General features: G+C 37.5%; 1 protein-coding gene across 3 annotated transcripts in view; it reads left to right on the forward strand.

Moving 5' to 3' along the window:
* Window positions 1-14,795, forward strand: part of Adgrb3 (adhesion G protein-coupled receptor B3) — a 705,185-nt gene that overhangs the window by 335,828 nt on the left and 354,562 nt on the right. For all 3 annotated transcript variants that reach the window (XM_005404463.2, XM_005404464.2, XM_005404465.2), the window contains one exon: window positions 8,461-8,655. In XM_005404463.2, the coding sequence (XP_005404520.1) occupies window positions 8,461-8,655 (195 nt within the window). The remainder of the gene's footprint in view (window positions 1-8,460; window positions 8,656-14,795) is intronic.

The following is a 14,795-nucleotide window of genomic DNA, read 5'->3' on the forward strand; positions in this document are numbered from 1 at the left end:
AGAGAAAGAAAGAAAGAAAATGAAAGCAAGCAAGCAAGAAAGAAATAGAAAGAAAAAAGAAAGAAAGAAAGAAAGAAAGAAAGAAAGAAAGAAAGAAAGAAAGAAAGAAAGAAAGAAGAAAAAAGAATAGGGGAGGAGGTGAGGAAATGTGCATGCATCTCTTTCTGAATTTGATAACTGGGAGCAGAAGAATGAGATAGTGATTAAAATAATGGTTAAGTTCCAAAGAGGTTTCTGTCTTGCTTTGTTCTTCTGAAAGTGAGGAATATTACAGCAGTCATACATGTTAAAGGAAATGCTACAATAGATTGAGAAATAATACAAATTTAGAGAAGAAATAAGAAAATTAGGCAAAATTCAAGGAGGCAAAAGGAGCCAAGATCTTTAATAAAATAAAGAAAAACTGAATTTGGCAGGAGAAGAGATGCTTTCTCCATTACATGAGAGGGGAAAAGATGCAGAAGATGAATATGGTGACTAGGCTGTAGTGGGCGAAGTTATGGCCCATTCATTTGATGGATTCCCTTTTCACCATTAAATATGATGAGGTAGAAGTGAGAATTTAGGAAGAGATAGTTGTCTTCCCAAGAGAGATGAAAATATGTGGAGCAGTAGTTTGCAAGAAATTGAGCATAAGTTTGTTGGAGAAATGTAATAGGATTATCAGGTTGCCCTGACAACAGTGGAGATTTTAAATAACAAATTTAGAGGACAGTCAGTTGGCTGAGTGGTGATTTTTCTCCAGCAATGTTGAGCCACCTGACTGAAGCCCAAAGAAGGCATTTTGAGGACCAAAAGGCATTTTAAGGACCCAAGAGCTTGTTAGAAAAGTAGAATTCCAGTCCCTGCCCCAGAGCCACTTACATAGAATCTTTAATTTGAAGTACCCCATTCTTGATTCATAGGCAACTTCAAGTTTGAGTTGCACTATGGTAGATTTAATCTAGGGTTGAAATTTTGGTGGATAAGTGTGTTGGATTCAAAGTGGCATGGAAGCAAAATGACCATTACTCCATCAGCTGTGTACCATAATAGGACGCGCCATGGTAGGTGATATTTGATACTCCTCTCGTGGGCACATGGGATGGTCGTACCTTTAATCTCAGGTGTATGCATGTGGCTCGCTCTGGTCAGGTGATTGTGCCTGGTGGTCATCTCTGCCCCTGGCCTGAGGAGATCGTTGTCAGGGTGCAGTCTTTTGTCCTCTGTCTTCTCCAGTCCCTGAGTGCGAGACAATCCCGGGCTGAGTCCACCTGGTCACATTGCCTGTGGTGAAAAACAACACCTCCCTGGTGATGGTTCCATATGTAATGTGAGAAATAAGCCCTTCTTGTTCCTGATGCGGAAATTCTTGGAGCTGTTTGCTACCGCAGCCAGCCTATCCTATTCTAAGTGGTGCGCTGCCATTATTACTGGAACCAGGGAACTCAAGTGGAGAAAACAGATTTAGAAGGACTAGAGGAACACTTGATGTTTATGCTCTGCTTCCCAGTGGGGAGATAGCTGAAAGTTTGGGCTCCAGTCTGTGACTGTTACACTTCTTTAAGACCATGGAATCCTTAATTTCTACACTCTGGCTCAAAATGTTTGAGAACATCTAGGTTTGCTTGGTGTTCAGGAAAATAATCTTACTTACATTTATCCTTTGTTCTAGAATTGTATTTTGCCAAATTTTGGGCAAAAACTACCACATTAAAGCTATTTCAAGTTTCTACTATGTAGGTAAATATACTCTCATTCTTATTTTGAGAATTTCCGGGTCTTACGTGGATATATTCACAGTGATTTTTACGCAGGTTTTTTCATGACATAATTTATTCTCATAATAATAATTTGCAATTAAAGTCAGGCCATGATTTTTTCCTCACTTCAGTAGTTCCTGGAATAAGAGAGTGGGATAGATATCCAATACTGTTTTGACCAAATGCTCTTTAAAATGTAAGCCCAGGTTGTATCTGACACCCAAATGAGTTATGCAGGACAATTGTGTACTAAATCTACTTGATTCTGTGCCCACAGACGAGAATTGCCTTTTCAGATTTAACTCCCAGCCCTAGCAGAACTCTAAGATGAATGCAAGCTCTCTATGAACTACAAGGAAAACTAAGAAATAGTCATGTGCTAGAACTAAGACTATGTTTTATTTTCTACACAAGATAATCTCTGTCTTTCCTGGTCACCCCATGTGGATATATAAGTAATTTGATGCAGTCATCAGGTGACTGACTTTGGTCTTAAATGGCAGAATTATGAACTGAATTAAGAACATGTATTTAGGGGCTGGGGATTTAGCTCAGCGGCAAAGCGCCTGCCTGGCAAGCGCAAGGTCATGAGTTCGGTTCCCGGTACCGGAAAAAAACAAACAAACAAAAAAGAACATGTATTTAGATCATTGCTTTAGGAAAACAAGTTTTATGGATAATTATCTGTTAATTGAAGCCACCAGAACTGTGAGAACCTTTAATATACTTTACAGATGGACTGGAGGAGTTGCTGCTGAAAATGATATATAAATATATGATGTTTAAAACGTGTCATTTGCTCAGAGCAACTATGATAAACCTTTTTTTAGTATTCACACAATAGAAGCAGCTGTGGCTGGCAGTGGGAGGCATAAAATGGAAAGAATAGGGTTATTTCAGAAGCACACCTACTCTTTACACCATGACCCTTACCACTTCTTTCTATAAAAAGAGCAAGGAGGCTTCATCCACAACTATAAAAACAACTATTTTTAGATTTCCTTTTTCTTCAGCTCCACTGTTGATCTTGTCAACAGTATTCAATGTGAATGACACAGAAACTTTTAAACTTGTCTTTTGGAGCAAAAGACCTCACAGTGTTGCAGTATGTGTAGGAATAATCACTAATATTGTAATTTTAAAGGAAATGTTAAAGCTCTAAAAACCTATCCACTATTATTCAGTGAGTAAATGAAGAAAAATTTTAAAAATTCCACCCAAGAGAGTTCAAATTCCTGATGCAGCATTAGGAATGTCCCCCTCTGCTTGAATAAAAAAACTACATTCACTTCCTTTATAGATATTGATAAATGGTTTTTGGCATCTTTATACTTATGTCCTAAAGCAGCAACAGCATCTCAACAATCTGATATGTTACTTCAATTTTGTTTCTTAAATTCTTTCTTCAAGTGAAAAAAGATTTTATGCCTCCTTAAAACAAATATGATTGAGAATGACTTCAAATATTTAAGTATGTCAGTAATTCTAACAAAAGAATTCTATAAAATCTAAATTAAGCATGTAGTAATTAAGCAGATGGACACTTCTGGGATCACACTGCCTTGGCTCAAATCTTGGTTCAACCACTGCTGCAAAGCTATCCAGTTCTGGGGAATGCAGTTACCCTAATTTTCTGCCCCTTCATCTAGAAATGTAGAGCATTTTGACACCTGTGGGATTATTTTAAAACTCTGATCAGATGCTTCATGTGAAATATGTTGTCTACTGCTTTATACAGTAGATACTGAATAAATGATGTAGTACTTTGTTATGATTTTCTAAAGGTAGAAATTATACAACTATAATTGTAGTTGTTTACAATTTCCAAAATCATTTGCCTATTCATATTAATTGTATGTCCTCTAAGAGCCAACTTTTTGTCATGGAAAAGTTCTCTAATTACATATTTCTTTATTTTGAATGGTCATGAATTGCTTTCACCTTATCCATAGTGGAATGGGATGATTGCAGAAAGCAAAAGGAAGAATTTCTTTCATTTAAGTTCAATTTAGCAAGCGCTTTGAGCACGTATCTTTGTGTGGAAGATAAGGTGTTAGAGATTGCAGGGGAACTCAAGAACAATATGTAACTATGAGCGCTTTAGGAGTGTATGGTCCTGGTAGACTGGATAAGATAAGAATGCAAGTACTGTACTAAAATAATATAAGACACAGCAAGACTATTTCTATGAGGTTTGGAAATAGAGATCATATCATGATTGTGATTATCTGAGCATAATTCATGAAGGAGAAAGGAAAGACAACAATTGAACAAGAGGATGTGTGCACACCATTTAAAACTGTGAGAATGAGACAGGAAGCAAAAGCAAGGCCCATGGGATTTCTCTGGGATGTGGTGTGTAGGTTGAACTACTTGGTGTTAGGATATCTGCAGCAGTCATAGATCAAGGGGGTGGACCAACCTTACTTTCATAGATCATATTAAGTTGGGTCTGATTACAGCAAACATGTTTTCAGATATTGAATTATGGCTGAGCTCAAAAGAAAGAGAAATCCTTAGGTACCATGCATGGGGTTGTGGGGGAAGCCAGAGCTTTCTGGAAAAGCTGGGAGAGTTCCAGAACACCCATTATCCCTAGGTGCTAGAGGGTAAGATTCAAAAGCCCTCGTCGGGGTACTGACAGCGCCTCCCCACACACAGTGAGCCACTAACAAGCCCTCTGCAGGGACCCTGCGCTGTCTTGCTGCTGGCCTCAGGGATCAGAGAAACACTGTATGCTCTCAGGACTAGAATAAGTGTGCGAAAGTTACAGTTTGTGTATATACTTCACTGAGAAAGAGGAAAGAAATCACTTTTCAGAAGCTAGAAATTCTCATCCAAACCATGAACTGATGGAATTAACATGAAAATCCGCATAAATTGAAACAAGACTATTGAACTGTCGAGGGCTGTACTACCACAGAACTGCACCTCAGACTCCTCTAACAACTATTTCACAAACCTAGGACTCAGGGCTCCCCCAGGGTAAGTGCATTGCACTACATGTGTTATAACAAATATCACTAGACAAAATGCCGTGAAGGAGAATCAGCAAATGCAAGAATTTGAAGAATTAGCAATGCAAAAAGTATGTAATAGAAAATGTGAAAGATGTATTTTTTTGAAAATAATTAAGAAATAAAAGGAAGAACAGAAAGTATAGTTAAGTAATGGAAGAATATGAAAAAGATTAATTAGAATGTCTATAAGAGAAAAATACTACTGCTGAAATTAATATCACAATTTAAGTTGAGGTTTTATAACTAGCTGCTTCTTAAACTTAGCATAGAAGAAGATTTCCAGAAGGAATTCATAAATAGCTAGTTGGAAAGTTCTATTTGTACTTTTAAAAGGTGTGTGCTTCAACTAGATTTAAAACATATGATTTTGATTTTGAAGAGAACTGGTGAAAGGACAGAAGATGAAAGGAAGTAGCAATGAGAAATTGGTATTTAAATAGTTTATACAACATCAGACATATATTAAAGAGAAATAAGTAGCAAAAGGATCATGTGGAATTTAAAACACTTGTATGAATAGTTACAGAGTGAAAATAGGAAGACAAAGACAAAGGAAGACAGGGAAGAACACAAGTAGTGGACAGGTTAAAATTGAGAAAGGGGAAGGCGAGCAAACCCATTTGTACTCAACTTCTCATATTCCAGAAAAGAAAAGGTACAATCTAGCAACTACACTGCAAGGTACCATTTTAGGGAAAGTGAGTAGAGTGGGCGTGAGGTAAGGATGCTGTGCTTGTACCATAGAAGGACGATCAAGACACTGGAAGCCAAATATATTCTAGACAGAAATTAATCTTATTGAAACATCCTTTATCCCAGAATAAATTCCAGGCATGGCTTGTACTGGTGTGTAACAATATTGCAATGTATTTGTCCTCAGGGCTTTCCACGAACAGTGCCAGCAAGGATGCTAATTAGCGCCCATTGTGGGAGCTGGTGCTGGGATCTGTGCACCTGTTTGCTGAGGGCTGGACTGAGAACAGCTCATTCCACAGAAGTCTGCTAAGCAGCTGTCAGATGGCGGTGCTGGGAAGTTATTACTGACTCAGACCAGATTTGGTGATGACCCAGATGAGAAAGCCTGATGATCCTATCTCTGCGATTAGTTGAGCTATCCAGTGCCTTCTGTAACTGTTTTTATTGCAAACAGAAAACATGTCCAAATGTTTTCTTCCTCAAAATTCAAGTCAGTGATGTGATGCTTTTGTGTGTGAGGAAGTATACAGAAGATCTGTACAGGTTGGACCCCTCACAGGCTTAGGAATCTGTTTCCAGAATAAAAGATACAGGCTAATTTATGCAGTCAGACTTTATTTACCCTGGCTGCTATTTCTGCATTCTCTTCCTGATGGGGAGCAGTTAAGTCCTCCATTGCTTTGAGAATCACAGCGACCAACACAAAACTAAGGCCTGGATTTGTGACACTCCTTAGGCTCAACCCCGTTAACTTCTCTCTTTAGAACTTTCTCTTCCCACCCTTTCCCTGCTCCACGCACTGAGCAGTGCATGTTTCAGCTGAAAGCTGTCTTATCTCTTTAAATCAGGTGATTTGTTTGCTGCGTGCTGGTGATATCAGTGTTTGTTTCACTGTCCAAGAGGGAGAGAGGACAGTTTTCAAGTGTGCCAGCTTAATGCTATGACCCAATAATGTGAGCGCAGAAGGCAACAGACTTGTGCATTCGTTTGTCCAATTTACTACTTCAGTATACTTAGGCCCTCCCAGTGCCGGGAATAAACAGGGAAAAAATAGACACAATGTGCCAGGTAAAGTGGGCATAAAGAAGTGGGATGAGATGGGTGAGCTTCGCAAAGCTAGCCCTTTGGATAGGGAGTCAGAGAAAGTGACAAAGGCAGAGGGCTCTACAGGAATAGTATTCCAAGGGGCTGGGGATTTAGCTCAGTGGCACAGTGCCTGCCTGGCAAGCTCAAGGTCGTGAGTTTGATTCCGGGTACCAGAAGAAAAACACAAAACAAAAAAAAAGAGGTTATTCCTAGGAATAGTATTCCAGGCAAAGGGAAAACAAGTGCAAAGGCCCTGAGATAGGCAGATATTTTTTGTCACTGAGGAAAAGCTGAAGGACCTGGGTGAGCAGAGTCCAGTGCTCGAGGGGAAGGTGTTAGATGTCTTCAGGAACTGGATCGTACAACACACACAGTCCATGGTGAGGCAAAAAGTGTTCCCATGTGTCACACTTCTGCTACTTATCTCAAGCTTGTGTGGGTTCATTTGAATTAAGGATATAATTTTTTAAATGTTTTACCCCATAGGTGTATTTTCAAATCTTAGAGGAGACAGTGTTAACTGAGTCTACCTTGCATCAATTACTTAAATTAGCGGTGAAGCTGAAATGCTAACATAGGCACCCCTAGCTCTAACGCTCAAAGATATAGTTCAGAGTGACAACTGAGGTCCTTCTAACAGCTTTTTACTGTGCCACACTATAAGGCTATGAATAGACAGGAAGCTTGTCCTCAGGTGCAGAAGACTACTGGAAGAAAGATCCATCATCTAATGATTATTCACTGTGGTGAAAATGAGGGAGGTAGGAGCTAAGAGAGAACCAAGAAGGCATTTACTAACTTCTTAGACATTTGGAAGAGTGAGCACTAAATCTTAATGGAAGAGTGTCATAACCAGTGCCAAAACATGAGGGTAGGGAACAGGTGACCTGGACAAAACGTTGCCAGTATTTATCACTTCAGAAGCAGAGCCAGCGATCCGGCTGCTCGTACATGTCATGGTGGTAAGTGGTTGGAGCACGGTAGATGTCCATCCACCTGCCGTCTGCTCTAAGGGCAGCGTCCATCTCCTGGGTGCGTGTGGTGCCTCTGGCGAACAGTGGAAGTTGCTGTCACTCCAAGTCAGTTGACACTGGGACCAAAGAGACAGGTACAGATGAAATCATGGAAGTCATGCAACTCACGTGGGCTTTGCCTGTGGTTGATACCTGTAACTGAGGGAGACGGAGATTAAAGAACAAGGGAAAACATGAACTGTCTCTACATATTATGTTTTTTAGCATAACAAAATAGAAAAAAACGTATGTCTCTAAAATGTTCATTTTATGGAAATACAATGGAGTTAACAAACTTGCTAATATAAAGATAAACAAGAAAAGTAAACAAAATGCCAAAGTAACACATTTAAGAAAATTCCAGCCTTTTTGTTAGTGAAGATCTGTTGCTATACTTTAAAGGACTTTTCTAACTTTTCTTAATGAGCAATTAAGAATCACAGCTATTACACTTTAACCTTTCTCTTTCAATATTTTTCTGATGTGTTCGTTCTTGACTATTTTGTGTTTTTAAGCTAGTTTCACTATAAATCTCCAGTCTCTGGCTGTACCTTTTCAAACAGTCTTCTGTATTTACCACATGCAAAAGTATCTTTTAAATTTTTAACCCAAATAAAAACCTAAGTTTATTCACACTTTTCCTCAATGCAGTTAATTGTGTGTTCCAACTAGAAATGGCAAGTCCTAAGGTCTGAAAAATATGTATGCATTTATTTGTTTTAGCATATTGAGTGTGGATCCATCAGAATGTAGGATGCATGCAATTTATGGATTTAGAATTCTTCCAGTGATTACATGCTAGCATAAAGCTGACTGAGGAATTTGATATGCAGTTGTTCAATGAAGATACTCAGAGAAGTAATGAAGATTCTGATGTTGGTTCTGTTCTTTTGACCATTACAGATTAAAGAGCACCTTGCTAAGGGGCAGCGCATGCTGGCAGGTGATGGAATGTCCCAGGTAACCAAGACACTGCTGGATTTAACTCAGAGGAAAAATTTCTACGCAGGCGATCTTCTAATGTCTGTGGAAATCCTCAGGAACGTGACAGACACGTTTAAAAGGGCAAGTTACATCCCTGCATCTGACGGCGTCCAGGTGAGAGACAATCCCATGAGGGATTGATGAATAGGAGGGATGCAGTGAGGTTTTGTTCCTAGAAGCCAGTACAGTCATCTTGGAGGCTGCTGGCAGGGGGAAATACCCAGTGCTGGCAGGGAGCCTAGTGGGCTATGCTAATGTGACCTCTGGAAGGGACCTGATTCCCTCTGTCATATTGCACCTCAGTGTTCTCAACCCCAAAATGCACATACTACACCTCAAGGAGACACTGCAAGAGCATGTGTGTGTGAAGTGCTTTGTGCCCTCAGATAAAAGGTATCATTGAAAATTCAAGGTGGTATCAGGTATTTTATTCCCACATTTAATATCACCATCTTGCCAGAGAGACTGTTAAATGTACATTAAGTATAGTGGAAGCACATTAGCTATAACATGCAAAGCAGATGTAGTTTAACTTTTGTTTGGGGGTTTTCTATTAGGAGAGAGAAAACCATATTTAATTTTGTGGAACCATTGCCTGGAAATAAAAATAATTTGTTTTTTCCTTTTCATGGAAGATTTTCAGAGCACCATCATTTATTTCCATAAATATAGTCTTTAAGTACTCACCCAGTCTTAGCATTGACTTTGTCATTAAAGCAAGCATTGTTCAATGGCGAACAAAGCATATGTAATGCAACTCCAGTTTGCCTTTCTTTTCAGATCAGCTCTTTTTGTGCTTTAGTCTAAAACATATTCCTACCAAGGGTGCTAAATTGATTTCTCCATTTCTAGCATATTTTTTTTTCCTTTACCCCAGTATAAAGTTCATTAACATACAGGTTTTTGCAAAACTCCTAGTGCAGGTACTGACTATTCTCTCTGGGCCTACTCTTCCGTTGGGAGTTTTGTTTGCATTTCACTTGGGAAATTCAGAGGCGTATTAGTTTGGTTTTCTTTTGTTTTGGTTTTGGTTTTGGTTTCAATTAATTAAGAAGAGAGAAAAAAGGCTTTTTGGAATCATGAAGTTATTCTTAAATAATATGGATGCCCCAATTTGTAAAGAGGTACACGTATGACTAAATTAATACATATACTACTAACAGTTCCTGCGATGAGAAGTATTTGTGCTGTGGTCTTTGCTGTATCACCAGTGTCCACTTTTTAAATGGTAATTATAAAAATGCATTGGAAGGAAAGGGGATGGAAAGAAAATGAAATTAAGTTGTATTATGTACATGTACCAATTTCTTACAAGGAATGTTAAACATTATGTATTACAAGCATGTGTTACTAAATAAATTTTTTAAATTTTGTTTAAAAAACATTGGAGAGGTGCTAGGTGAAAGGTTTACATCATTTGATCTTTTTAAAGAATATATTTCTTACAAAGAATGAAACAGTTTTACAATTCTAAAAAACAGATAAAGTAAGCCATATATAGCTTTTACTTGCAATTTTGAGATATTTCTACTAGCATTGACATTAAAAAATAACCTTTGAATATCTTGATACAAATACAAATTGAAATAAAAGACACTGTTAAGAGTTGAAACATCAGCCAGAATCCTATATTTAACAACTTTCAACTCTCAAGAGTATAAGACTGTAAGATCTTTTTACACACTAAATTTCAAGAAACTGAGATTACTGGGTTACATGGGAAACATGTTTTGATGACTGAGCTACTCATTAAAGTACACTGATTCAGTGAACAATAAATTCAAACAATTACTTAGTCATAGACATAGCTGGTATGAGCACAGTTTGGTTATTGTTGGTTGTCAATTTGCTGTGATTTTGACATAGTCAGGAATAGGTTCCAACATATTCAGATTGTTCTCTCTTTGGTCCTCTACATATATACACCCTAAGCTCATTGGTGTCCACTTCATTTCCTATTACATTGACTTCACGAGTGTCATTTCTCCCACCGGGAAAACCCTCCTGTTTTGTAATTTGTTCTTATTTTGCCCGTCAAAATCCTAGCTTAGCCCTAGTGAGTGATTCTGAGAGTGAGACCACCACAATCACAATTCTATCTATACATGTACTTTCTTTCTCAGAAATCCCAAACAACTTCATGCCCCTTTGATTCTAATCTCCACTATTATACATAAACAACTTGCTTTATTTATTATCTTTTGGTACCTGATTATAAACTCTGGCTTATGACCACATTCAGCATTGCCTGTACTTTACACAAACTTCAACTTCCTATTTATGAAGGCTCTGGCCATTTCTAACTGGGAACTTTAAGTTTTTTTTTTTTGGTTTTGGTTTTTCTCTGGTACCAGGAACCGAACTCACGACCTTGCGCTTGCCAGGCAGGCACTTTTTGCCGCTGAGCTAAATCCCCAGCCCAGAACTTTAAGTTTAATATGGTATAAATTGAACTCATCTTGACTTTCAAGTTTTATGGCATTTCTTACTTTTCTTTGTAGCATTAGTTGTTCTTCACATATTCTCATTGTTATGGTTTGTGTCTGGATGTCCCCCCAAAGTCTCATGTGATTATGGGGTGGGCTTTTAGAGTTTATGATTGATCCCTGGTCCAAAGCTGAGATTATGGGTGTGAGTGCTACACCCACCCTGGGGCAGATAGTGTACGTATGTAGGGGAGAGAAAGAGGCTGCCCCCTGCCATTCCTCCCTTCTGCGCTGATTACTTTTGCTGTCTTCTGCCACCATGAACTGTTGCCCTCTGCCATGTGCCACTCTGCCTTGGCACCAGCCAAGTATGGACTGATACCTCCACATACTGTGAGCTAAATAAACCTTTCCTTCCTTAATTTTGGTCATCAGGTATTTTGTCTCAGCAACGAGAGAAAAGTAACTAAGACACTCATAATATTCTTTATTGTGACCTTTTCACTTTGATCCTTCCTCCTTCCTTATGTGTTAACCTACATTCTTATCCATGCTACATACTACATTCCTGGACATTATCATTCCTGATTGTCACTCCTTTCTAAGCAATCTTCAGTGGAACTTCAAGGACTCTAAATGACAAGCCAACATCTTCATCTTGGTTGCTAGTACCTCCCTCTTCAGAGACTGTACACTTGGGTCAACTTAACTACTTCCTGCTTCCTAAACACACCTCATGGTCTTGGGTCTGAGTCACTGCCCTTCCTAGATTTTCACGTTGGCTCAGTCTGTCTTAACCTTCTATGGTGACCTCCTAAGACTTTGGGTCTCTTGAGTTCTGACAACACTTTGTCCCCAGTATTTAATTCTATCTTTTATTGTTAGCATTCATGGGAAAATCTTTGAAAAAAATAAAATAAAATTTTCTGGTCCATCTGGAGACTGAACTGAGCCCCGGTCCAACACCCCAAATAAGATTTTGCACAGAATCCTGTCTAAGGAAGGTGTTCAACAAATATTTGCTGAATTAATGATAAAACTAATCATAAAGCAGTTACCATTAAGTTGTTTTCCTCCAGTGTTCCCTCACTGGGAAATAATAAACAAAAAATTAAAGCTTAAGTAAAACTTTCTAAAAATAATACATTCTTTTCTAAATGTGGTTGTATGGCAGGGCATATTATGTAAAATGGATTCAATAAAAGCTTTGTTTAATATGTACATAAAGAGAATGAAAAGCAAAAATCATGTTATTGGCAAAAAGAAAAAAAATTAACTTGAAGATAAGTGGAATAGAATGGAAGATGCAGAATCAACTCTAAAATACTCAGCTACCTTATCTTTGACAATGGGACCAAGCACCCTCACTGGAAGAAAGATAGCCTTTTTAATGAATGATGCTGAAAAACTGACTTTTCACATGCCAAAAGTTGAATGTAGACCCACACTGCATACCATACACTAAACTAAAATTGAAAGGAATTGGAAATCGAAATATTAAAACAAAACCCTCAATCTGCTGGAAGATAGAATAGGTGAAACTCTTGAAGACATAGGTATAGGCAAAGACTTCATGATCAAAATGCTGAATGTGCAGGAAATATCACAAAGAATCAACAAATGGAGTCACATCAAATTAAAAAGCTTCTTCATAGCAATGGGAACCACCCAGAGTGAAGAGACAGTCCATAGAATGGGAAAAAAATTTGCCAGCTACTCCTTAACAGAAGACTAATATCTAGAATACATAAAGAACTCAAAATATTAGACCCCTCCAACTTAAAAAACAATTCAAATATGGCCATTTGAAATGAATAGACACTTCTCAGTTGAAGAAGTACAAACAGCAAGTAAACACATGAAAAAAAGATGTTCAGCATCACTGGTCATTTGAGAAATTCAAATTAAAACAACACTGAGATTCCATCTCACTCCAGAAAGAATGGCTACCATCAAAAAGTGAACCAAGAACAAATGTGGGCATGAGGGCTGGGAATTTAGCTCAGCGGCACAGGGCCTGCCTGACAAGCGCAAGGTCTTGAGTTTGATTCCCAGTACTGGAAAAACAAACAAGCAAGCAAACAAACAAACAAACAAAAACAAATGTGCGCATGAATGTAGGAAAAAAGGAATACTTCTCCATTGTTGATGGGAGTATAGACTGGTACAACCACTGTGGAAATCATTATGGAGATTTCTTGAAAAACTAAAACTAGAGATTCCATTTGACCCAGCTAGTCCCCTTCTTGGTATCTTTCTGGAAGAGTTAAAGTCATCACATTCCCATGATACATGCATACCCATGTTTATAGCAGCACAGTTTATAATAGCTAAATCATGGAAACAGCCCAAATGCCCATCAACAGACGAATGGATGAAGAAAACATGGAATTTATATACAGTGGAGTACTACTCTGCCAAAAGAAGGATAACCCTGAGACATTTTTGGTAAATGGATGTATTTTGAAACTGTGAAATAAATTAGACACATAAGTTCAAATATTGTACTTTTGCTCTTGTGTGAGAAATCCAAAGTGTAAATAAGGAGCAAAATAGAGGATAGATATTGGGAAGTAGGAAGAGCTGCATCAAATGAAAAGGGGACCAAGGTGGGAGAGGGAGAAGGAAAGGAAGTTGAAAGGGATTTTTACAAAAAAGAGAACTGAAGGAAAAACTGGAAACAGAGCTTTTGTAAATAGGGAGCAGAGGGGCATGGGGAAAATAATCAAGATATATTATAGATAGATACAAAGTCTGCATGATGAATGTGATCATTAGGTATGGCAAATATGTACAAAGAAGGAAAGAAAAGAAAGAAAAAGAAAGAAAGAAAGAAGAAAGAAAGAAAGAAGAAAGAAGGAAAGAAAGAAAGAAGAACAAAGAAACCAATATATACAAAGAAAGAAAGATGAAAGAAAGAAGAAAGAGACCAAATAGCTACAACATGCATTAAACACAATATACACACAAATGTATGAATATGCATGTATTTCTATCAGAAATTAAACAAAATAAATTGTAAAAAAATTTAACAAATATGAAAGCCTTTAGGAGTTTGTGCTAATTTTAGGACTTTTGAGCATGGGAAGTGGCATGGTTCTTTCCAACACATGAAGTCCTTTTTTCTTTGTTCAAATGATTCTTGTGGGGATTGTCATCAGTATTTCCCAAAGGCTAGTGTTGGATTATTTTGGCCTTTGGAGGAAACCAATCCATTGAAAATTTCATTCAAGACATTTTATTCTTACATTTTTACGTCATCTGTACTTGTTCAAGTATCAGAGTCCAGGATATGAAAAAATTTAAATATTTTCAGTGAAAAATCACACAGAATTATATGTTTATCTTTAAATTTTTAAAACATACACAGTAATAATATTGTTATTTCCTTTGTATTAACTAATAAACAAATCTATTTTTAATGAAGTTTTCTTTTTACCTTTTCTAAAAGTATACTTTGACAGATGTGGCTTGATGATTTCATACATGAAAATACTGTTTGTACCTTAAGGAATCATTAAAAATGAAGTTAAAATTTCCCCGCACCATTCACCTTACCAAACATTAACATTATAATAACACGAGAAGCCTGTATTTTCTATACTTGGAATACATATCCTCTTTTATTATTTATGGCAAATAATTTGCTGCTATGGACACCTAAGAGACAAGGGAGCAAAATATATAATCTCTATATATTTTGATCCTAGGAAAAATATGCCTTGTTCTTTTCAAATGAAGATGAGGAGAACTTTAGAAACATTAAAGTATAAATAATTAAACTCCAATTTATATTTGCTATTAATTTCTTAGAAAAGTGGATGACTG

The sequence above is a fragment of the Chinchilla lanigera genome, unplaced genomic scaffold (assembly GCF_000276665.1).
Source record: "Chinchilla lanigera isolate Chin_1 unplaced genomic scaffold, ChiLan1.0 scaffold00087, whole genome shotgun sequence".
Lineage (NCBI taxonomy): Eukaryota > Metazoa > Chordata > Mammalia > Rodentia > Chinchillidae > Chinchilla > Chinchilla lanigera.